Raw genomic sequence first — 26,783 nt, 5'->3', positions numbered from 1 at the left:
CTGTAAACCTAAGCATAGATCCATATACCATAAGTATTTGAGCATGGTTGATAACAACGTACTCTTCTAACTTGTGAATAATTATAATTTGTGAAACATAAAATAAAAATTATTGTTCTAAAAAATTATGAAGCTTATTTAAAATCGAGACATAGTTAATTACTAAAGTATATTGAAGATTACAGAAGGCTTAGATAAAGGGGGTGTTGAATCTAATAAACTAATTCTTTGTTATACAACTTAAACTTGATTTCTGTTTGAACTGAGCAGCGAAAGATTTATGAGACAATTTCATTTTGTTTCATAAATATCAGAAAACAGGACATAGAAAGAAAGAAGAAAGTTGACACAGTCATGTATCCTTGTTCAGTTGCCTTGTGCAATGCAACCTACATCCATTCTCCACCACAACAGTAATGGAATTTTCACTATAGTCAAAGTATTACATACACCAATTACTAAGATTCTCACAATCCTATCGGGACACACAAGTTTCTTCCTAAACTTGACTTGGTTATGCTAATACCTAACTCTTCACACTAAGTGCTTACCCAACTTAACAAGGGGCACCTCACAGGTACTTGACGCAAGACAGAAAATTACAACCAAAGAAAATCTGAAATCACTCTTGACTTTTCTCTCAAGTGTTTCACTCAGCCTTTTTTACCATTAGGCTTTTTCTTAAAGTCTCTCTCTCAGCCTTTTACCTCTCAAAGATAATACATAAAGATGTACATTGAAACTGAAATACAAAACTGTAAAACATGAAGGAGATTAACGCATTAATAGCCTCTGTTGTTATAAGTTGAATCGGATTAAGCAAACTCTGATTAAGTTCTTCATCTTGGCAGAATGCTTCTTTAACTTAGAAAACACTGTCAAAAAATGTTGAACTCTTCTTAGGGAAGCTCTCAAAACAAAACCTAGATTTTGATTCTCTCTCCTTCTCCTTTTCCAGAAGCCCCTTTTTTTTCTTTTTGTACTTTGAGCTGGGTCACAGTTAGGGTTTCTCCCAAGTCAACTTCTTGGATTTTGAGTTTTGATAAAGTCATTCCTTCTCTTTCTTCAATCAACCCCTAAATTAGGGATATCAAATCTGATTTTCTTACTTGACCATGGTTAACAGGGCAGCAGATATGATCTTTCACAGTGATAATCCCAAATCCAAACCCTTGTAGATGTGCTTTGACTCCAAGTAACATTGTAAGCCATTGATTTTCAGTAGAAGTATTCAGACACTACTTTCTTCATTAATCCAAAAATAGTGTCATAGAAAGTTGGAGAAGGAGTGAAGAAAATAAATTGCATACAAATGGAAATAAATCACCTTTATCCTCTAACTTAGCTTAGCTTTCTTTGATTAGGATGATTTGACATTTGCTTTTGGGATTTACCTTTCTCTTTCTTTCTTCTCTTGTGAATGAACCAGAAAGAAACTTTCTCTCTTTCTTCATGAGTCTGACCGAAGCAAGTAAAGTGAACGATGGCTTCAACTTGGATGAGGAACTTGGGCTTGGATGGGCTTCTTTCTATTCATCCCAAATGACTTCTTCGTCACATTTTATTTTGGCTTTGTTTGTAAATTTTGAACACTGTAGCAACTTCTGTTTCTTTATTTCATTTGTTTGGGCTGGTGCTATTTTATTTCTTTGGCCTACAACACTGACCAAACACAATCAAAACTAATTGGGTGTTTAACCCAATAAATCAATGTTTGTCATCATCATTTTAGTTAGTCATATTCTTAACTCTACAATCTCCCCCTTGGTGACAAACATATTTTCAAGAAGGACGATAATTACATGGATTAAACGATATAAAGTTAAATTACTTTCCTTTGAATGATATCGCTTGTTTTGACCTGCTCTCCCTTTTCTTTTCAAGGGTTGCTCCCCCTAAATTTGTGCTCCTCTTTTGTTTTCTATTCACATATTCACAAAGAGAACACAAATGTGTGCTATATACAAATGGTTATCCGTGGATGAAGCATACAACAAGTGTTTCAATCATTTTAACATCACATGAAACAGAGCATAAAAGAGAGCATGTACAAAAACATAGCATTGCAAAAAAAAAAAATAGAGCCTTACTACAAAAACAGAGCAAAACAGAGCAATACTACTATACTACATACTACTCCCCCTTTTGTCATCAAGAGAAGAAATAAAAGCAATATCAAACCTACAACAAACTGTTAAGGCAAAGTCCAAATAACTAGATAACCAAGAGCAAAATAAACAGTAGTAAATCTATTTACAGTCATCCAAGACAAGACAAAATTTAAAATAAACTACAACTATTTCATGAGACAATTATCAAAATAAAACAGTACAGAAAAGATCAATAGAAGAGACATCCTCAGGCATCCGAACCATCTCCCTCAGAATCAGCAGGTTCTTCAGGGTCAGAGGCCACATTATCATCCTCAAGTATGTTTTCAATGAACTTCATGAGAATTGCCACCCTATCTCTAGACTTTCTGAGGTAGTTTTCATGCTTGACAGCCAGTTTTCTCTGCTCTTTGCTTAGGGTAATCAGATGGTTGGATTGAGAGACAAATTCCTGCACCACGTCCTTAAGCACTCCATATAAAAGTGATTTATGTCCAGTGGAAGCTGAAGTCCCAGAGGCAGATGGAGGAGAAGATTCTTCTGGTTCATAGTCATCATCATCATTAAGAACCACCCTTTCAGTTCGAGTTGGTCCCTTTTTCTGCTGTTTCACTAAACCACCTCCTTTTAGATATGAGTGTCTATTTTCATATGTCTCATCTGACAAGTCAACACCTAAATGTTCAAAAATACAGGATAACGACATGCCATAAGGAAGAGCTTTATTTTTCTCACTTCTAACGCAATCAAACATATACCTTACCATTAAGTATACAAAAGAAATTTTAGATTTTGTGAGAATAGCATATAAAATCATATTGTCACAGACAGATACCCTCTGATAAGAACCACTCTAAGGAAGAATAATGTGGTTCACTATACGATGTAGCTGAGCTCGAAGATAACCCAAGGCTTTGTGAGTTGTTGTGAGACCATCAATCAGAGAGATATTTTCACACACAACAGTTAGAGCATCTCTATAGAAAATACCTAATCCTTTATCCCATTTAGCAGAGGTATAAGCACATATCCCAACATTAGTATATTTTAGAGTGTCACTTATGGTTTCCTCATTCAAAACAACATCACGTCCTTTTACATATGAGTGAATGCTACCCTCATAGTAGGTCATATTTGCGTAGAACTCTTTAACTAAGACTAGGTAGACAGGTTTTTTTATTTTGAAAATATGGTTCTAGTCTTGAAATTGAAGATTACCAGCAAAAATAAAACCTTTCTTTTTCAGGTTTGGTGAATCAGCAAGAAAAGTAGGGCAGATGGTATGATAAACAATAACATCTTCATAGAAATCATTATTCATGGCAGATAGAAAACAGTAAGGGTTGTAGTTAGAGTGAGAGGTCATGAATTGTGCTTTGTATTCAAAAGGGCCAATGGAAGGCTCTTTAACCGATTTGAGAGGGAGATGAAGATTACCACTTTGATAACGTTGAGGTGCTGACCTTGGTTTAGGTCGTGACGGTTCAGGCGCTGGCTCCTCAGTTGCTGGTTGCTTCCCCTACGAAGTGTTTGATTTCGATGGAGCACTAGGTTGAGCCATCGGCTTGGAAGAGAAGGGATACCTTGGAGTGGTTTTGGTGCGTGCCATTGGATCGGTGCGAGGAGGAGAGTAGGAGGAGATGGTGAAGGTGTGAAAGTCTGATCTTTGGAGCGAGGAGAGGGTCTAGATTTCTCAAGAAGTTCGAAGATTTTTGCCCTTGGACTCTTTTGAATCACGATTTTCTTCTTCATTGGTGTGAACACAAGTTTTGAATGAAACAAAATACTAATGGTAGTGGAGAAAAAACGAAGAGGTAGTGGAAGGAGTTATGAAGAGAGATGTTTGGTAACTGCACCAAAAAGGGAGGTTTCTTAAAAACATGCAACTGCATCACATATGACTAGACCTTGAAAAGACTTGACATCATGAAAAGTGATTTGATTTTATTAAAAAATAAAACAAACTAATTTTAAAAAATTTCACTAAAAGACAAAACACAAAACAACACATGGATAATGTAACACTCATTGAGCCAAAAGATGATAGAATTTAAGAAAACATATTGGACCACAATAACTTTGAACTGAAGGGTTGGCCCAGAAGATTCAGAACGTGCAATTGAGCTGAGAAAATAATATTCAGGAAGAAGGTTCTTCATTTGCCCTGAATTGTCTCATCCCAACTTGAGAGACAAAAACTTCAAAAAAATACATCAGTAATGCACAAATAAAGAATCATAACTTAAAATCCCTAGATTTGTCCTAAGTTTGCAAAATATGTCTTTAGCTAGAGGCTTGGTAAAAATATCCACTAATTGATCTTCTGATTTAACAAATGGAATGCTAATATTTATTTTTTGAACATGTCCCTTATTGAGTGAAATCTCACCTCAATATGTTTAATCTTAGAGTGCAAAACTGGATTTTTGAAAATATTTATGGCCTCATATTGTCACATAACAAGGGAATATTTTCAGCATATAATTTATAATTAACAAGTTGAGTTTTCAACGAAATAAGCTAAAAACAGCAAGAGAAGGCAGCAATATACTCAGTCTCTGCAGTGGATAATGCCACTGTAGACTGCTTCTTACTTGATCAGATATTTAAAGACTTCTCAATAAAATAGCATATGCCTGATGTACTTCTTCTATCCGTTCTATTTCCAGCAAAATCTGTATCACAGTAACCAACTATAGAAAACTCTTAGTCTTAGGGAATAAGCCAAAATTAGATGTGCCATAAACATATCTAATAATTCTTTTAACTACAAAAAGATGTGATTCTTTTGGTTTTGATTGAAATCTTGAACACATTCCAACACTTTGCACAATATCGGGTCTAGAAAAAGTTAGGTACATAAGAGATTCAATCATTCCTCTATACCTAGTCTCATCAACATCTTTCTCAGTTTTACCCTTTTCTAACCTTGAGTTAGAGTGTATGGGTGTTCCCATAGGTTTGGAATTCTCCATACCAAATTTCTTAACTAATTTCTTGGCATACTTCTCTTGATGAATAAAAATATCATTTTCAATTTGTTTAATTTGAAATCCAAAGAAAAAATTAAGTTCACCCATCATACTCATGTCAAATTCACTTGTCATGAGCTTGTCAAATTTAGTACAAAGAGTCACATTTGCTGATCCAAATATAATGTCAACAACATAAATTTGGACTAAAATGAAAGAATCATTAGAATTTTTAATAAATAGAGTAATGTCTGTGGTGCCTCTTTAAAATCTATTTTTCAAAAGAAAAGAACTAAGTGTATATGTATTTGAGCCACATACACTTTCCTATCTATTACACCTAAGTATTTGTATAAATAAACAATGTCTATATGATATTGATATATTTAATTTAAATCTCCACGTAAAAATGTCCACTTGATATATTTATTGTGTATATGTATCCGTAGATCAAAATTCAAAAGCGAAATACTAATACTATTATTAGATTATATTCACTGATACTGTCAGTTTAAGCATAGATCCATAAACCATAAGTACTTGAGCATGATTGATAACAACATACTCTATTAACTCGTGAATAATTATAATGTAAAAATATTTTTTAATAATTTTTTTTTGTAAAATATAAAATAAAAATTATTGTTCTAAAAAAATTATGAAACTTACTTAAAATCAAGACATAGTTAATTACTAAAGTATATTTAAAATATTTGTTATTTAGAGATATCACGTTTGTTTATTTTTATTTACAATAAATAAAACATAATAAAAAATTAATTATAAATATTTTTAAAATATATATCAAATTAATAATATTTTGGAAACATTCTCCAAGTAAATTATACATTATTTGATTAGCAATAAATAATATTTTACTAACTCTTATCATAATGATAAATTTAAAATTTGATGACAACCAATCAAAAGTTATTTTATATATTTTTAATTCATCTACTTGAAAACTTTGAAAACCTGTTTAATTAAAGTTTTCACTTTATGACCATTCTTAAGTAATATACTTTCGTATGTTTACTTAACTTGTAATTTAAAATTTCAAGGAATGAAAGAGAAATATCATAATTACTAAATACAATTTAATTTTTTAAAAATATCTCTCCTTTTTTTTCTTTTATATTTCTAAAAACATATATAAAATTTTTGTTAATTAAATAAATTTTTAATATTTAATATTTTTTAATTTTTTATATATATTTTTTAATTTGTCCCAAAACTTAAATATTTTGTTTTATTGACCAATACTGTATATTTTTATTATACATCTACAATATCATAGATAAACAATAAAAATTAAAAATCAAAAGCAAATCATAAACATTTTAAACTCTTTTAAGAACATAATACTAAAAATTATATAATTTATTAGAAAGACTAAAATTAAAAAATATATAATTTAAAAGACTATAATTTATTTAATTTAATAAAATATTCTTAGTATTTATTATTAAATACTTGTACCTTGATGACATGTAATAAGATATACATAACATAATTTATTATAAAATATCGGAGTACTTATATTTTTTTTAAGACCTAGTTGCTTTTAATTTTAATTTTTAAGGCCAAAAGCCAAATACTCGTAAAAAATAATAAGTAGGATATTATTCGTATAACAATGATAAAAATATTTTTTTTAATTATTTATTTAGTCACAATTAAAATGCGTTTTCTGAAATACGTAGATTAATAATAAAATATAAATTATTAGTAAAATTTAAAATTTAAAAAAAGAAATAATTATATTAATAATTTTAACTAATATTAATTTAAATAACATTAAATTTTTTTAATTAATATAAAATAATTTTTTAAATCTTAATTTTACAATAAATTTTATTTAAATATTTTAAAAATAAATAAAAATTATTAGACTAAAAATGAAATAATTATCAATAAGAATTAGTAGATTAAAATATAAATTTTCAAAAATAAAAAAATTATTAAAAGTATTATAAAAATTATAAATAAAAACTCAATTAAACATTTTTATTTTAAAGACGATTTAAACATAGTTTGAATTTTTCGCTATCAAGTAAGGTTTAAAATCGGATCTGAATTCTATACTTTTAAATTTTGTCGTTGTTTTCACCGAATAAACTCTATTATGTAACAATGATCTTGACTAACGTTACATCATCGCCTACTTTATTTACCTTATCAACTCAATTTTTTTATTATAAATACATTGATCAAAACTGAAGATAAAAAACAAACATAAATCTGATTTAAATAATATTATTATGACTATTTATAAAAAAAATTTTACGTTCAAATGAAGCACTTAAAATTTTTAATTATGTGCAGAACTTATATGCAATGAGTGACAGACACTGGTTTTGGAGAATAATATATGTATAACTCAGGGTTGAGATAAATATTGAGAAATGATGAAAGAACTAGCAGTGATAATGAGTTGAGATGAAGAACGATCGATTTATAATATAGTTTAGTGACACATATGCGTGAGAAAAAATTAGCGACGAGCGAAAATTGGTATCAATTCAATTTTTTTTATATTGATCAAAATTGAAGATAGAAAACAACCATAAATCTGATCTAAATAACATTACTATGATTATCTATGAAGTTTTTTCATGTTCAAAATAAGCACGTAAGATTTTTAATTTCTTCGTACATAATTATGTGCAGAGCATATATGTATTGAATGACAGGTGTTAATTTTGGAGAGTAACATATGTGTAGTTTAAAATTGAGATGAAGATCGAGAGGTGTTGAGAGAACTAGGAGTGAGATAAAGAACAAATCGATTTATAATTTAGTAACGGTAGAAACTCCGGTGCAGTTGACTTTATCGTGAAGTTGATAGCTGAAAGCCGTTAGATTATTTGACTGATTTGACTAAATTTTCATCTAACGATACGTAAAGTCGACTGCACTTAAGTTTTCACCTTTAGTAACACGTGCGTGAGAAGATAGGGTGAGTGAAAACTGGTATCAACTTAATTTTTTTCTGAAAACTATGAATACATTGATAAAAATTGAAGATAGAAAACAACCATAAATCTGACCTAAATAACATTACTATGACTATTTATAATTTTTTTTTAGGTTCAAAAGAAGCACTTAAAATTTTAATTACATGCAGAGCTTATATGTATTGAGTGACAAGTACTGATTTTGGAGAGTAACACATGTGCAGTTTAGGATGGAAACGAGGATGACGAGAGGGTTGAGATAAAGAACGAACGATTTATAGTTTAGTAACACATGTGCGTGAGAAGAAACCGTGGTGAATAAAAACTGGTAACAGGAAATTAAATGTTGAGATAAAACACGCGTCTAATTAAAAAAACATATGTTACATGCTTACATATTTGACCATACCATGTAAATAAAACTATCTGCTGATACAACCATATTATGATCTCTACCTATTTACTGATAACCTGATACAACTATATTATGACCTCTAACTCATAGCTAACTCACTTGTGATAATAAATTAGAGTATCAGACAAATTTAACCTCATATCTAAAATCATCTCTATTTTTTTATAAATTATATTATCTTAAAATATTATTATTAAATTTTAACTTTAAATATATTTTATAAAGAATTGCTATTAAAGACATAAGTAAATCAGTAAATATTTAAAAAATTAGAAACTTCTAAAAGAAACAAAAAAATATTTCTTCATTTAAAAATAAATGTTCAAAATTAATAATTCATATAAATATAAAAATAATAAAATTAATAATTCATATAATAAAAATACTTTTGTCAGCGTATATAATTGTTTAGGATATATAATTATTTTGTGTATATAATAGTTCTCATTAAAATTAGATTTGAGTACTAAAAATTATTAAATTTTAATATTGACTATTATTTTTAATGGAATAACTATAGGTGAATATTTTTATTTTTCTCATAAAATATAAAAAAATTCATGTGAGTTAATTTATAAATACCTACATATGATACTCAAGTTAAATATCTAATTATTCTTGCTAATAATAATTTCTAAAATAAAACGAAAATCAACAAAAAAAACACTTTTCTCTTTCTTCTCATTTAATAGTTTTTATTTAAAACTCCAACCACAAATTTTTATTCTTTTATTTACTTGCATAGTTTTAAAATTTTATTTATATTTGGAGCACCAAACAGCATGTCTAGTGATAGATAAAAAATATTAAAATTATTGTGATGAGCTAGTTTTATTTTAACTTACAATACAAATATCTTCAACTAATTAATCACATTCTTTTTAATGAAATTGAGTTATCTTCTCTTTTAATTTGGGTGTATAATTTTTTTATTATCCATTTTTTAAATAATATATATTGTGAGATTGTTGAACTTTTCTTGGAAGATAGTAAACTAAAGTTGTTATATTGTATTAATTAGAGGGTGTAAAATCAAAAGGACTAGATAAAAGAAAAAATGATTGTTGTATTAAAAATAGTGGAAAGAAAAAAAAGTAAGTAATAAAATTTTTCAGTCCACATCTGGTCTTCTTCCTCGAAGATAACATGACCATGCCACAGTATTAAAGGAGAATTCAAATATTTCTAATATATGTTCTTATCGGTACTCTCATTATCAGAAGGAAGAAATGGAGAAGATAATTGAAAAAATGCTTTAAATAAAAATTATCAGACCCAATGCTAGTCCATTCTCTAGTCCAGTAATCCTTGTGAAGAAAAATGATGGCAGAGGATGACGATTTTGTGTTGATTATCCGGCGCTCAACAAAATCACCATTTCGAACAAATTTCCGATTCCTATAATTGAAGAGTTGTTAGACTAATTGGAGGGGACTGTGGTCTTTAGTGGAGAGTTTGAGCTCTCGAATGCCAAATGAATCTTCTTTCATGACTCATTCTTCATTCTTCTATTCTGGATAATACTTATTGAGAGTGTCACATTAATACCTCAATCTTTTTTTATCCTATCTTCTATCTCTCACCCTTTACTACTCTAATTGTTAATTATCTGCTACTGTACCTCTTGATAATTTGGAATTAGTGAGAAAACCCTTAACAATGGTATCAGAGCGTGGTTGTTGGCGCCATGAAAAGGGTTACCTATAGGATGTTGAAAGTTTTAAATCTTAGGGAAGGACTCTTCTAATACATTATAAATACCAACATTTTTCAAGAAACCATGCCATTAACACATCTCAAGTTTCATCATCATATTCCACCTTTTTTTTTGTTATTATTATTCTTCTACTCTTTCATATTTTGCTCATACTCAATCACTGACTACATCATGACTATTCTCGTTGAGCAAGCTGATGATCATTTTGGTATTTTTTTAAAAAAACTCTTATTTATTTGTTTTTAATCATACTTTAGATATATTTTGTGGGAATTAATTTTCTCTCCTTATTGTATCATATAGAGAGAAGTCTATAACTTATTTTTTTATCCATGTAATAACTGCTCGATTTATTTAAATGTTGAGTATTTAAGTATTAAATTAATAAATAAAAAGAAAAACAAATATTCTCTACATATAAGTCATTTACACAAATAAGTCTATGCAAGTCTCTTTAACCTAATTCACCTCACGCACCACTATCTGATCAATTTTTCAATCAACGCGCGAATATATAACTGTCTTTTTTGAAAAAATTTCGTTTTCTTTTTTGAATTTTCTCAATGTTTTTTATCTACGTTCTCTTCTATCTCTGCATTTCTCTTCCTTCATTCTCTGTGTTCTCTTTTTTTGTTTTTTGTAATTTTTTTGTACTCTACATTTTTTAAGTCAAGCTATAAAATCAGTTTCAAACAGTTATATCGTTATTAAAGATAATGAATTATTCAAGTTCAGATTGTCAATTGAATCATAGCAAAGTGGCTTATTATTTTAAATCCAATCAAGCGGCTGAGGTGTGGTTCAATTCTAGTTAATATTTTTGTTAGTAGTTTATGATTCTGTAGGTGAATAATATTATTTTTGTTTGTAAAATTTGTTGTTCATCGTTGATAGTTTGAATTGAATATAATGAATCTGTTCCATTTCTCATTTCAATGTATATCAGAATTCATTTGGTGTATTGTGAAAACTTTTTGGTGTATTTATAGGTTCAGACTTTTCAATTGAACGAGGGTGAATTGTATTATTGTTTTGAATCGAATCAAGTAGTGAGGTGTAGTTTGAATCTAGGTAATGTAGTTTGTTAGTAGGTTATGATTCTGTAGTTGAATCATTTAGTTTCTGATTGATGATGAGTTTTGAATCTGATTTTATTATTTTTTATGATGAGCTTCGGTGTATGCTAGCTTTTAATATGGTGTATTATGGACTATTTTTGGTGTATTTTGCATTTTATGTGCGATGTTGATGAGTAGCTTGTTCCAAAGGTTGTGATGACTTTTAACACGTTTGAAGATGTTATAAAATTCTACAAAGATTATTTGAAAGATGTAGATTTTTCTACAAGAATTCAGAGTAGAAATAAGAAGGGAATTGAAATTAAATCAATTGATTTCATGTATCAGAGAGGGGAAATGAAAATCGCACATATCATCAACTGAGAAGACAAATCCCTCAACTAGATTAAATTATCGTACAAGAATTTATATACACATATTGAAGGACATTGGTGTTTAGATCATTTCGAAGGTTGTGTTGCATTATTCACATCCCTACTGTGCAAATCAAGCAGAGATGCTTAAATAACATAGGGAATTAAGCATGTCCATACAACGTATAATAGAGAATAATGAGAAAGACGGAATCAGACCAAGTAAAACATAACAATTATTTGTCACAGCAATAGGGGGTCATCGTGCGTTAATTTTTATTGAAAAGATGTGAAAAATTACACCACGAGAGAAGTGTAGAATGTTTCGGAACTAGAAGATGCAAAAATATTTGGGAAATACTTATTAAGAATGAAAGAGAAGAATCTGAATTTTTTTTAGCTTAAACTTGAGGTTGATCAGTCCATTAAGATTACTTTTTGGGCTGAGGCAAGAAGTAGGGCTACTTGTGAGTATTTTGGAGATGTTATTTCATTCGATACTACTTACAATATAAATAGGTAATATGCTGTTCTGATTTATGTGTATTTGGTAACATTTTCGGTGTACAGAGATATGGTTTCGGTGTATTAATGATTTTGTTTCTGTGTCGTTATATTCAGGTATAATCTGGTTTTTGAATATTTTGTTGGGATGAATCACCACGGTCAGTCAATACTTTTGAGATGTGATTTGATGAAAAATGAGGATACTCAATCATTCAAATGGTTATTTGAATGTTGGCTTCGTTGCATGGGAGAAAATATTCCAAAAGGCATTCTTAGTTCTTACCGATCAATGCGCATCGATGCAAAGGGCTATTGAGGCTTGTATGCCCACAACAATTCACCGGTGATGTATTTGGCATATCATGAAGAAGATCTCAAGTAAATTAAATGGCTACAAGCGACATGAAGAAATTGAACACGAGATAAGTCATGTTGTTTAGAACTCTCTTACAAAAGAATTATTAGATATGAATTGGAATGATTTTCTGATGAAGTATGGTCTTGGGACAACAAGTGGCTTTCAGGTAATGTTGTTTTTATTAGAATTAACTGATGTTGTTAATTTTAGAATGTGTTCTGCTTGTGCAGTAGAGGTGTCAAATTGCATGTTTTTTGGTGTATTTTAGTTTCGATTTAGGTATTTTTTCAGAGCTTTTCGAATATCGTCATTTATGGATTCCAGTTTATCTCGATCACCACTTCTAGGCCAGGATGAGAAGCACACAAAGGAGCGAGAGCATGCATGCTTTTTTTTAACAAGTTCATTATGCGTAACAGCTTACTTATCCAATTCGTCAAACAGTACGATAATTGCCTAAGAAGTAGAGAGCTGAGAGAGAGAGAATCATATGCTATAGGTTTTCATACCGTCATACCTTGTGCAACAAAATTCTTAATAAATGCTCAAAACTTCAAGATCAACCCACTCTGCTCTAGGCTATATGGTATATGAAGTTATAGAACAGGTTTTTAACTCAACATTCAGCAAGTTTGTAGTTACACATGACAGGGTATCAACTGAAGTTAAATGCCAATGTTTATTATTCGAGTCAAGAGGGATATTATGCCGTCTTTCTCTAAACGCATTATAAATAAAGTGTTACCAAGATATATATTAGAATGATGGAGCAAGAATGTAAAGAGGAGGCACACACATATCAAGAGCAGCCATGACGAGCCTCTGTAGGAGCCAAGAATTAAGAGATTTGACAATTTGGTGTTTCGGTAACAAAATATTTGTGAATTTGCATCAGAATCTGAGTTAACAATGATTCTGCACCGCCTTTACGATAATGCTATGGTTGAGATAGAAGAATACAAAGTCAAAAGCAAGGGAAAATATTCGTTATCTCATAAAGATGCTTTCTTGGAAGATATTAACAAACTTCAAAGCCTTCCACACGTGAGAACAAGAGGATGTCCCAAAAATAGTCTGGGATCAAAGACGGAAAAACAGATTGCAAATACTTCAAAGAAAAAAGAAAATGAAAGGTCTAAGCGAGGTAAGAAGTGAGGTTCTTTAAATAAAGGGGAATTGAGTTTATTTTTGTTAATAGTTTTGCTAATATATGATTTATTTTTTGTAGTTTTGCTAATAGCCTTTCTGTAGTTTGGACTCGTGGTTCACTCATGAAGGATTCTTGGAAATGGTGAAGGAAGAATGGAAGGAATTAGGAGAAGTACATTCTTAGAAAAGATGAAAGCACTGTCAGAACATCTACGTATATGGCATAAGCAGCATTTTGGGGATATGACTGAGTGAATAAAGAGGTTTGAGGAAGAAATAAGAAAGATGGGTGATATGGTTAATAGTGGACGGTATGATGGTGCAATAGAGGCAAGGAGAAGGGTATTAGTGAGGTGCTGTGAAAAGTGTATATAAGGCAGGATGTGCACTGGAAGCAAAAGTTGAGGTCTAGGCATGCCACTGAGATGGATAGAAATACGAGATACTTCCACAATATTGCTTCGGCGAGGGGAAGGAATAATCGAATTGAGGCTTTGGTGGTTAATGAGAGGCTAGTGAGGAATCAAGCAAGAATCAAGATTGCGGTCTGAGACTTTTATAAATGTTTGTACCACCAGGAAGAATCCTCAAGGGTGAGATTTAGGGATGGATTAGTAAACCGTTTAGAGAGGAAGGAAGCGGAAACCTTAGAGGCACTACCATCAGTAGAGGAAGTGAAAGAGGCAGTTTGGGACTATGAATCTTCCAAGGCTCCAAAGAGTGATGGATACAACATGAATTTTATAAAAAAGTGTTGGGATGAGATTGGAATAGAATTCACTGCAGCTGTGATGAACTTTTTTGAGACAGCAAGATTGCCAGCAGACGCTAATGTCACTTGGGTAGTGTTGACTCCGAAATTCGTTGGGGCTAAGGAGATAAAAAATCTCAGACCTATTAACATGATTGGATGTATCTATAAAGTTATCTCTAAACTGTTGACACAGAATGAGGAGTGTAAAGCCAGGCTTAGTTGGGGAATCACAGAGTACCTTTGTGAAGGGGAGAAAGATACATGATGGAGCTTTAATTGCATGTGAAACTGTGCAATGGTTGAAACTGAAGAAGAAGGCTTCAGCGATTATTAAATTGGACTTCCAAAAAGCCTATAACAGAGTTAAATGGTGCTTTATTGATACTATGCTTGAGAAGACGGGCTTCATAAGAACATGGAGGGCGTGGGTAAGGGAGTTTGTTACATCGGCATCTATTTCTATTCTAATTAATGGATCACCATCGAAACCATTCAAAATGGAGAGGGAGCTACGTAAAGGAGACCCATTATCGCCATTTTTGTTTGTACTGGTAGTGGATGTGCTGAACAGAATGATTGGAAAGGCGGTTAGAAACAGTCAGATATCTCCTCTATTAGTCGGTAAGGATAATATAGAGCTATCACACTTATAATTTGCTGATGACACTATTTTATTCTGTCTGCCGGAGGAGAAGACAGTGAGAAACTATAAGAAACTTCTGAAGTGCTTTGAAGTGATGTTTGGGTTGAGCATTAACTTTGAGAAGTCTAACTCGATACCAGTGAACTGCAGTCAGGAGTGTGTTAACCAAATGTGTTAGCTACTAGGTTGTCAGGAGGCAGCTCTGTCGATGAGGTACCTTGGCATTAACCTAGGAGCGAATCCGTGGTAAAAACTTGGAAGCCGGTTATTGATAAGGTGGAAGAGAAACTCAGCTTGTGGAAAGTAAAGGTTCTTAGTAAGATTGGAAAGCTGGTACTCATTAAGTCAGTTATCAATAGCCTGCCTATCTATTACCTTAGTTTGTACAATATGCTAAATGCGGTTGCACGGAGAATTATCTCTTTGCAGAAGAAGTTCTTTTGGAGAAAGGATGATGGATGACCTGGTATGGCCCTAGTAAAGTGGGAGATGATCCAGACACCAAATAAGCTAGGAGGCTTGGGAGTGGGTGATGCGGTTGTCTGGAATACGGCATTATTGTTTAAATAGTGGTGGTGGTTCTCTAAAGAGGACTATCCCCTATGGAAGAAGATCGTATGCTCTTACAATAGCTTGAACCCGAATCACTTGTTGTCAACTCAGACATTACCGAAGAGGGGAGGTCCGTAGAGAGACATATGTCAAATGCAAATAAAGGAGCAACATGTCCGGTAGAAGATAATTGATGGGCTTGCTATGGAAGTAGGAAATGGTAGATCCACCAAATTTTGGGAGGATACATGGCTCCAAGTGAGAAAGCTAAAAGACTCCATTTCGAGACTCTTCTTGATTTCAAACAAAAAAGATCAGTAATTGGAGATTGTGGGTTCTGGGATGGAATAGAGTGGGTGTATCACTTCCAATGGAGAAGGAAACTACGATAATGGGAGACAGATACGCTAAACTAGCTGCTTCATGTCTTGCAATCTGTTAGACTGATAGCAGATGTACAAGATAGAGTGGTGTGAAAATTTGATAAGGAAGACATTTATTCTACTAACTCATTTGTGTGGGTTTTGCAGGAAGAGACTTTGGATGAGGAGCTTATGAGCTACAGATTCACAAAAAAAATCTGGAAAGGTCTAGTTCCGCCACAAGTGGAGTTTTTCTCCTGATTTATATTAGTAAGCCGAGTCAATACAAAGGACCGGCTTAGTAGACCGAAAATCCTACAACAGAATGATACTTTGTACGTGTTGTGTAAGAAAGATGTTGAAAATATACAACATATGTTTATTACTTGTGAGTACTCTTGGCAGGTGTGGTGTGCTTGGATCTCGACGTTTGGACAGGAGTGGATTGTCCCCAGTACTTTGAAAGAGCACTTTGACAACTGGAGATCTGTGCTGATGAGAAAAGAGATGCGCAAGTATTGACTATTTGGATTCTTCTCAATTATATGGATTATTTGATTATGCAAAAACGATGTCATCTTTCACAGCAAGACAACATGGATTAGAGACTACGTGGATCAATTCTTTTCATGTACTATTGAGTAGTGTTGTAAATAATTCATGTTGTTAATGGCTATGTCGGAGATAATATAAGAGTTGTTCGACTTTTATGGCTTTGTTTTTGTTTTACTTGTTTTATCTAAGTGTTGAGCTCTTTCTTTCAAATATATATATATATATATATATATATATATATATATTAGTAATTATTATTGGTTGATTGATGAAAATAAAATATAGCTCACGTTATTGAATTATTTTTTTGGTCAGATTTCATAATTTATACTTTTCTTTAATAGTTTCTCAAAAAAAAAAAAAAGATTTCACCGAACTTTAGGATGGACCAGAATATTTCAATTTTGGTGCCATCATTCATTTTGGTCAATGGTCATGTGTCTTATAAAGAAAAACCAACTTGGAATCAACCAATCAAATCAAGCCACCAAATCCAATAAAACATAAACAATAAACATCCCTCTAAAAAATTGACCTAAACAAATTTCAGATAAATTGTCACTTAAAAAAATTATTATTATAAAATAATTAATTTTTTAAAAAATATCACAATGAAAGAAATTGATGATCTCCTTTTATAAAAAGACTAATTTGTCTAAAAAAAATTAAAATAACTAAATAAAATTAAAATATTTTATTTAAATAAAAATATCATCTTATGGCATAGAAAAGATAAAGTATATATTATGAAAGAAATTAATAATCTCTTTTTATAGTAAGACTAATTTCTCTAAAAAAATTTTTAAAATAACTAAAATTTATAAAAACTATTTTTTTTTGAAATTAAGAGTAAAATTTGAATTTAAAATTTTTAAGTGAAGATAAAAAGACTATACTATTTGAACTATAATTTATTGGTTAAAAATTAAAATTTTTTATTTAAATAAAAAACCATCAACTTATGACATAAAAAAATAAAGTATATCTTTATAATTGCAATTATTGTGATAAATATTTTTTATTTTCCTTACCTTTTATTTATATATTGATTTTGGTATAATATAAATTTTTTTTTTAAAATTATACACGATTATAAATTTATAATTTTATTCAACAAATTCTTAATTTTTAAACTTTAATACTTTAAATAAATTCATATTCAATTTAGGATTAAGTCTTACAAAGTAATATATATCTAAAGAAAAGTCTTAAAAAAGATAATTTTCTTTTTTGAAAGTTATATTTAAAAAATCCCATTTCACAAAAAGGAAAAAAAAAGTAGAAATAACAGAAAGCAAATAAAATAAAAAGAAATAAAGTAGCGCGTCAACACGCAAACAACCACACCGCAAGAAAGAAGCAATAAAAATTGAGAGAGAGAGAGACTTTAACACATTGCTTTGTGCTTTCGTCGTCTTCTTTTTCTTCTTCTTCTTCTTCTACTCTTGATTCCAGTAACCTTCGTTTCCTTCTGGAAACTTCTTTCTTATTCGTTTTGTTGTTGAAGTCTTCCTTAATCTCTCTCTCTCTCTCTCTTTCTCTCTCTCTCTCTCTCTCTCTCTCTCTTAGCCTCCGATCGGTCCAATTCGCTTCCATGGCTACGATCGGACACAACAATCTCAACGCCAAATTGGTTTGTGTTTTTTCTCGATTCCTCTTTTCATTTCCTCGATTACAATTCCCCTCATATAGTAACCAAATCTTACTTTCTTTCTTTTTTTTTTCAGGTTCTGCTGGGGGATATGGGTGCAGGAAAATCCAGCCTCGTTTTGCGCTTTGTTAAGGGTCAATTCCTTGAATTTCAGGTTATTAATTATTAGCTATCACAGAGATATCGATTTTCTGTATTCTGGTTGGTTTGCATGTGAAAATTTCAAAATCTTAGTGAAGATTTAGCTTGGGGTTTTGTTTATGAGTAACGGAAAAAAATCGGCGAATTACATGTAGTTGAATTTTGCCATCTTACTATGCTTAAGTTATTAATTTATTAATTGGTTTTCATTTAGGGATCGGATTAAGCTTTATTTTATTGACTATTATTCAATGATTAAAAATTGATATTCTGAGTACAAAAAAGATTCAGCTCAATATTGGATCATATAATTTGCTCACATTTTAAGCGGGATAGGAGGGTAATGATAACGAATTGTCACTTGGAGGCTTGGAGTTTAACTGAGTGTAAATCTCCTGGCACAAAATAATCTTTTGTTAGAAAAGAAAGTACTGTGCCAAGTTGTCAAACTTTTATTGGATGGTGATTCCAAAATAAATATTTAGGAGCTCATTAAATTAAATAGAATGTAATAAAATAAATCTATTGAAAGCTCATCTTGGTTACTGCCAATTTTTAAAAAAATATGGGTATTACTGTATTAGAGTAAACTCTCTCTAACCCCTAAAAGCAATGTGGATGGTTGGGGGAAAGAGAGAGGGCTTTTCTTATTATGGTATTTAATATTTATGGATCTGAGGATTATGTTGCTGAATTTCTTTGATTTATTATGTTGACAGGAATCAACAATTGGAGCAGCATTCTTTTCGCAGACATTGGCTGTAAATGATGCCACAGTGAAATTTGAGATATGGGACACAGCCGGACAAGAAAGATACCATAGTTTGGCTCCCATGTACTACAGAGGCGCTGCTGCGGCTATCATTGTCTATGATATTTCTAGCACAGTAAGACATCTTTCCCTTTGATTTTGGAAATTTCTAATTAACTATTTAGATAGGCAATAACGATATAATTTTATTAGTTGTTTTCTGAATATAACTTGGGAGTTGGGATAGATATATTTTTCTGAAATGTAACCCCATCTAGTGAGACAATCTTTTGTTGTTGTTGTTAATGTTGTTTTAAGTATTTTGACATAAGAACATTGCTGCAATTCTTGTTGTGTCCGAAAAATCACAAAGTCAATAGTAAATGTTGTCATGATGATGAACTTTGACGAGTAATGTGATTGTGCAAATGATTTGCTTACCGTATTTCTTGCTACACCTAGCTCCAGAGTATAATCTGGAAAAAAAAGGAAGACCTTGTTTGAGTTCATGCTATCTTTTCTCGGACGTGATGAATGTTATTGATAAATTATGTAAAAGAATTGATCACATCCTTTATGAAATGTGGCAAAGATTGTGTTGTCAATTGTGAGTTTGTATGATGGCATGTGTGAGCTCACTTTTGTCCTTTGGTTTTTATATTCAGTCCCCCCCCCCCTCCCCCCTTCTTTTTTCGGCAGAGACCCTATGCTTTAATGCATATTGTTTCTCTGTACAAGGTTTTATGTTTTGACTTCTATCTTTTGTTAACAGGATTCATTTACACGAGCTAAGAAGTGGGTCCAAGAGCTTCAAAAGCAAGGTATTTCATATTGGTTTTGCTGTTCTCTTATGCTTGTATATCAAACACAGTCCATTTTTAATTTCCCTACCTGAAGGGTTTCTAGCAGCTTTAATCACAGTTAGTTGCTAAAATAATGCTCTCATTTTGGTGTTGCTGCAGGTAACCCTAACATGGTCATGGCACTTGCTGGTAACAAAGCTGACTTGGAAGATAAGCGCAAAGTGGCAGCTGAAGTAAATATTCTTTTTCTTGTCTTTTCCTACTTTGGTGTTAGCTATCAAGAATCATTTTTTTTTTTTTAAATATTGTTAATTTAGTGGCTACAACTGTGATGAAGCACCAGGTTCTGCTAATAAAATAGCAACATGGTTCAGTTGAGACATAAATTATATTATTTTCCATCTTTTGGGTACTATTTGATGTTAGCTCTAGTTTTTATAGCTTTATGTAAGGAAAGCTTAGTGTCAAATTGCAACCAGCATCTTATTTCGAAGAGGGTTTGGTGCTTTAGGGTCGTTAGATATCTTAACTCTCTGTATATTGCTTGTACAATTCTGTTGCAGACATTATTTTTTTTTTTTTTCGTTAGACATGTTTACTTTTTTGCATATTTTGAAATTATTGCTCTTATACACCAATTGCATCAATGGGAGCTCTCTTTTTGGGTATTCAAACAAATTGGTGGTTTTTGTTGTTTACCCAAAAACATGGTAGTTGTCTGTTGCAGCTTCGATTTTATCTTATTTTCAAAAGGATTTGATATTGATGCCTCATTACAAACTGAAAAGCAAATGAAATTGACTCGGAAAGGTTCATATGGGGTGATTCTATCTTTGGCTTGTACATAGCTGTACCTGGCTAACTAGCTTAATACTTATCTAATTTACTGTTAATGCATGTATGACTGATAGCTTGCATGAGGCATTTCTTGGAACTACCAGTTTATTAGTTCTCTCATGGTCATGCAGGAAGCACGTGCATATGCTGAGGAAAATGGTCTGTTTTTCATGGAGACATCTGCCAAAACTGCAGCCAATGTTAATGAAATATTCTATGAAATAGGTGCGTGCCCTTTCCTCTTATTACTTATGCTCTAGGTTGCTTGATGAGGATGATAAATAATGCTGTAACTTTTCTGCCCCTTCTTTCTTTGGTTGCATTCAATCAAATAAAGAGCATCTTCGGTCCACGAAGGATCTAGTTCACTTAGTTTGTAAACGTTTTCTTGATAAAGTTAAAGAGTGATAGGGCTATCTATCAAAGACACATAAGAACAATTTACTTTGTTATACCGCTACATGTATCTTTAATGCTCCGATGAATTGCATTTCTTTTATGATATAAATTCCTGAATTCATATGTTTATGTAAGCAGTAAGAGGTTTATGTTTATGTTTATCCAATTGTTTATGTTTATGTTTATGTAAGCAGCCAAGAGGTTACCAAGGGCTCAACCAGCGCAAAACCCGGCGGGGATGGTTCTAGTTGATAGACCCGCAGAAGGATCCAGAGCTGCATCATGTTGTTCATAAATATATTTTTCTTTTATTCTATAGGTTGTAGCACTAAACAAAATTTCATGGTCCTGCTTTGGTGAAGCTTCAACGAGTTTGATGGGCTTCCTAGATGAATGGATACAAATTAATATGAAATAAACTTGTTGGAGCTAAATGTGTCCCCCTTGAGTTGAATGTATATTTTCGTTAACTTCTTGAGTAAAGAGTTAAATGCATTTATGTATTTAAAAAGGTTAGCGACTCTGAACCTTCCATTCTCCGCACCCTCTTTTCTTTTATTGTTCCTTGTCGAATGTCGATAAACTTGTTTCACATAATGTTATTCGTTATGATATTATTGGTATTATACTACGGCACTAATATGGCTAACAGGCTATTACAGTAATACTAGCTATTGAAATTGCAATTTTTATCTTTCACGTTTGAAGCAACTTACTACTACCAGTTAAAGTTTGTGTTTGGTTTACCGTTGGGATGTTCTCAACGTTTGCTGTCCTTGAATAATTTTTTTTTTAATTTTCCATGGTATTCTCCAGTCTCACAGGCTAAAGACTAATCCGATGTGGTACTGAGCTTTATTTAAGTTCATTTAAGGGTTTGTCGCTAGTCAATAGATTGTTGTATGTACAAAGCGGAATTTAAATTTTCGACACTTATTTAAGCGGACTAGTGAACTAATTACTAGATTAATCCAATTTGGTTATTGTCTTAGAATTGTACACACATGTTTAGATATTTCTTTCGCATTTCCGTCTAAGTTCTGAGCTGCCATTTGTGCCAAAGCAACATGTTATTACTTATACGCCCATTTTTCCACTTTCAAGTTGTATGCCACGGATCGAAGTCTTATTATATACCATTGTATTACGATAGTACTAAGAATTAGTTATTAAATTAGTCATTCGTATAAAATATGTTAAGATATAAAATATATAATATGTATAAATATATGTAAATAAATGATGGTTGATTTTTATGTATATATAATATTTATATTGTATTATATTTGTTTATATATACAATTTTTTTTAAAATATTAGGTTAGTTTAGTGACTAGTTCATTAATCTGTTTAATTAAGTATTGAAATTTGAACTCTGTTTTGTGCATGTAATAATCCATTAGACAATAACAAACACAAAAAATAAAAACGCTCCAAAACAACACCAAAATTTAGGCAAAACCTACAATAAACACCGTTCTAGCATATAAACTCTAAGCGTACTAAAGAAGCCATACCAATATAATCCAGCACCTTCTATTTCCCGATCTTCTGCACCTCCTGCATTATCACATCTTAATAGCATAGTTATCAAACCCAGATTAGATCGACTTGGACCCTAGGCCAATTTGGAATAGATTTCTGATCCTTCTGCAATATACCTGTAAAAAACCGGACCTGTTGAACCGGCGGGTCAATGTCTCCCGCACATCTCCGTGCTGTGCTAGTGGTGCGCTGGATCATGGTAGGAGACATTCTTTTAGATTAAATGATTAATCCGAAAAAAGCTGGGCATTAGCTTACCACTACGGCACTACGTCAAAATGTCTTTTATATATATATATATTATGAAAGCAACGCCTTTTGTTACCCAGTTATCAAGTTATCAAGGTATCATACCAAAGACTAATAATTATATATATTATACTAAAGGAAGACTTTTACATGTTCCATTTACTTTATTGGAACATTGATATACCATGTATTAAACGGTAATAGATAAAGATTTTGTCGTCTAACACGTGATACAATGTCTAAAATATCCCTGAAATAATGCATAAAAGACTAATATAACACTGATAAAGTGTCGGCTTTGTTGTTATATGATGATTGATGAGGGATGTTTCAAGGCAAGCCAAGCTTTCTAAGGACCCGTGAATTAGTTGGAGTTTTTTGGGATTGTTTTGTTGTAATATAATTAGGATTTATAGCTGTATTTTATTATTTTGGAATTTTTTTAGACATTGAAATTTATATTTTCTAATATAATTAAATAATTTATGTTATAAAAGGTTATTTTATTTTTTCTTTTAAGATTTTAAGAGATTTCAATTTTTATTCTCTAATACAATAAAATAATTTCAATTAATTTTATAAAAGATAATTTAATCTTTTTAAAAATTCATGATTATAGTCTCTGTTTTGTACCTTAAATTTGATATTTAAAAATATCTTTGCCTTTTTAAATTAATCTTAAAAAGTATTTTAATCTCTTAAAATAAACCCTGCAAAATTTTAGTATTTTTTAAGTCATATTCAGATTTTATTTTTTAATACAAATAATCATACTTAAACCTCAAGTATTATAGTTTTTTAAAAATAATCAGAAAAATTTATTTTTGTTAGAGTTTTAAAGAAACTACTTTAATCATTACACTACAATAGAAATGATGATTAATGTTAGATTTAGCGTTGGACATTACCGTTAGATTTACTGGCAGTTGCAACACTAAATTTGTTATTCACAAAATATTACTATCGGATTTATATTTTCGACCTTAAATCCAACGGTAACAAATGGCGTGGAAAAAAGTTTGGTGGGCACGCATTTTACCATCAAATTTAGGGGAGAAAAAATCCGACTGTAAGGTAAATAAATAAAACGCGCCGTTTTGGCCACAGACTATGCGTTCGACGATAAATCCACCAGTAGAATTGACCCCTAAATTCAGGAGCTTGTTTCTACCATGAAGGAGCTTGTTTCCTTTATGCGAATTGCTACCTCTATTGTTCGCCACCACCGCTGCTTGCCTTCGTCAACTATGATACTACTCTTTCTCTTTCATTCAGGTATGTCTTCTTTCTTTACTTCTTTCATTTTTTTATATTGTTGGCATTTGGTAAACTCTAACCACAGACTCCTCTAACCCTAATATCTATTGCCGCTATCACCGTTGATTATTTACTTAATTATTCAAAAAATTAAACTTGAATAAAGTTTAACTAGATTAATGCTATAAATTTGATTATGTATCATTAACCAAATAGTTTGAGGTAAAAAAGTGTGTATGAGGCGTTTAAATTTGGGGTAAAAGGTGAGAATATGGTATTTTGAGGAGATTGAGTATAAGAGTTGAGTGAATCTGAAATTTTAATAAACTTTAATCATAAACTTTGATGTTGGAAATTATTTGTAAATTTTGAATTAAAAGTTTTAAAGAAATTATTATGGTAAATTATAAATTTTTAAATTTTGTTAGTTTAATCATTATTGAATTTAAATCTTTAAAATTATATATTAAAATTTAATTTTTTAAAAAAATTAAAGTTAAGTTTATCATCAGTTAAATCTACTAGCAGTTTTTAATTTAATTATTAATAAATAATATATTACCGTCAAATTTCACCGATTACAAGTTTATATCCACTGCTAAATTCGTCGGTAATTAACGATAGATGAAAAAATATGCCGCTAAATAATTACCGATGAGATTTATACCATCAGATTTATTCATCGCTAAATGTGACAATTCCAGAAATTTTCTTATAGTGTTAAAATAACTAAAAAGTTTTTTTTTCATTTTTAAAATTAACATGAAATTTGTAATTTCTAATTTCTTATACAATAAAATAATATGAATTAATTTTAAAATAATAGTATTTTGAAAATTAACCTTAAAAAAATGTTTTATTATTTAAAATCTTTTAATAAGTTTATTTTGCTCAACCTTAGTCTTTTTTATAAAAAAAATCAAAATTTTCATGTGTAATATAATTATACAACGTTTTACTCTAAAAAGGTAGTTACTCTTTTTTAAGTAGTATTTTAGTAATTTTAAAAATGTTGCTTAAAGAATATTTTAATATTTTTAAAATAAATGCTAAAAGTTATTTTAATTATTTAAAATGAACTTTGCGAATATTTTAATATTTTAAAAGTAGAATACAAGTCTTTCGAAATACAATTAAACAATAGGAAAGTTTTCACCTGTACCAGCCACTTTAGTGGTACTTCGGTAAACCAAGTACGGATTCGGTGAGCAGAAGAATTTTTGTCTTTTTCTGCTATGTGAAATGGCAAAAAAGTACATGGAAGGACATGATAAAGACGGTTGAGGGTAGTTCTTTTACAAGGCATGTGTGGGTTGAGAGCCGAGCCAGCCATATAAGTATGTGAAAATTTTGTTTTGTTGGATCCTCAACTTGATAGACTTTTACAAACGTATTTTTAAAACAAAAAATAAAATAAAATTCAAGTAAATAAAAAATCAAAATAAAACTAAAAACACATATAAAAATTAAAAAATTCAATCATTGAATATTTCATATATATTATATTATTAATAAAATAAAAAATAAAATACTAAATTCAAATAAAAATTAAAAATAATAAAATCTTAAAAAAATTAACGTAATACAAATAGCATGATCATCAAGTTCTTAATAAAATTAAAATAATATAAATAAAGATAAATTAATTATTTATTTTAGGTTAACTTTATAAAAAAACAAACATACTAAATTAATAATTCAAATTATTATTTTAGTAGTTACTTTGAGTTTTTACAAGAAAAAATTTTCAATATCCACTTTTTTCACTACACATATTATTTTTAAATATATATTATATAATATATTAGGGGTATAAATAGAATAGGATATACTATACCATAAACCCACACGATTTAATTTTTTAATTATTATTCTAATACGTTATAATGACCCCAATAGAATACATAACTTATATAACTAATTATTTACCTATTCTGCAGAAAATAATAAATTGAGAATAATATAGTAAATTCGTTTTTAAAATTTTTTGATCGAAAAATTTAATTTTCAACAAATTTTAATTATTAAATCAGTTACTAAATTTATTGCATAAATTAATTTTCATCTTAAATTCTGTAACAAATAGACAAATTAACTTTCATTATTATTTAAAAAAATGTTACAAAATTATCAAAATTTATTATTTTTTATCATTATTTAGCTATTGGCTCAATTATTTTAGTTTAATCTTTTTAATCTAATAATCTAAAAACATATTTTACTTTTAGATATTAATGACTAAATGATGACAAAAAATATTAAATTCTGATAGCCTTTTAATATTTTTTTATTAAATAATAAAAATTTGAATATATATATATATATATATATATATAGAATAAATAATTTAATATAAAAATTAATTTCTTTTAACAAAATAAAAGTTTAAACAGTGATTTGATAATTAAAATTATTAGAAAACTAAAATAATGTTTCATAAAAATTTTCTTAAATATCGATCCAGTCATAAATTAATTAACACTAATTTACTATGATTAAGATTAGTAATTTTGTTCAATTTAAGGTAGGGTATGCCTAAAATAAGCACAACACTTATATGTTTATTAGATGTGCCATATTTATATAGACCATTAGATTTTATTAGATGAAAATCAAAGGCTAATATAAAAGAAGAGTATTGATGGACTCTAATAAATACAGAATAT

At 30.2% G+C, this 26,783-nt stretch overlaps 1 protein-coding gene across 1 annotated transcript; it reads left to right on the top strand.

Moving 5' to 3' along the window:
• Nucleotides 1–17,796: 17,796 nt before the first annotated feature.
• Nucleotides 17,797–21,752, top strand: LOC112702605 (ras-related protein RHN1). Its single transcript, XM_025753718.2, has 7 exons — nucleotides 17,797–18,117; nucleotides 18,212–18,289; nucleotides 18,996–19,163; nucleotides 19,800–19,848; nucleotides 19,990–20,063; nucleotides 20,799–20,892; nucleotides 21,261–21,752. Exons 1-7 carry the CDS (start codon nucleotides 18,079–18,081, stop codon nucleotides 21,359–21,361), a joined length of 603 nt encoding a protein of 200 aa, XP_025609503.1. The 5' UTR covers nucleotides 17,797–18,078; the 3' UTR covers nucleotides 21,362–21,752.
• Nucleotides 21,753–26,783: the final 5,031 nt, after the last annotated feature.

The sequence above is a fragment of the Arachis hypogaea genome, chromosome 7, assembly GCF_003086295.3.
Source record: "Arachis hypogaea cultivar Tifrunner chromosome 7, arahy.Tifrunner.gnm2.J5K5, whole genome shotgun sequence".
Classification (NCBI taxonomy): domain Eukaryota; kingdom Viridiplantae; phylum Streptophyta; class Magnoliopsida; order Fabales; family Fabaceae; genus Arachis; species Arachis hypogaea.
This window is presented reverse-complemented; position numbering and strand designations above follow the sequence as displayed.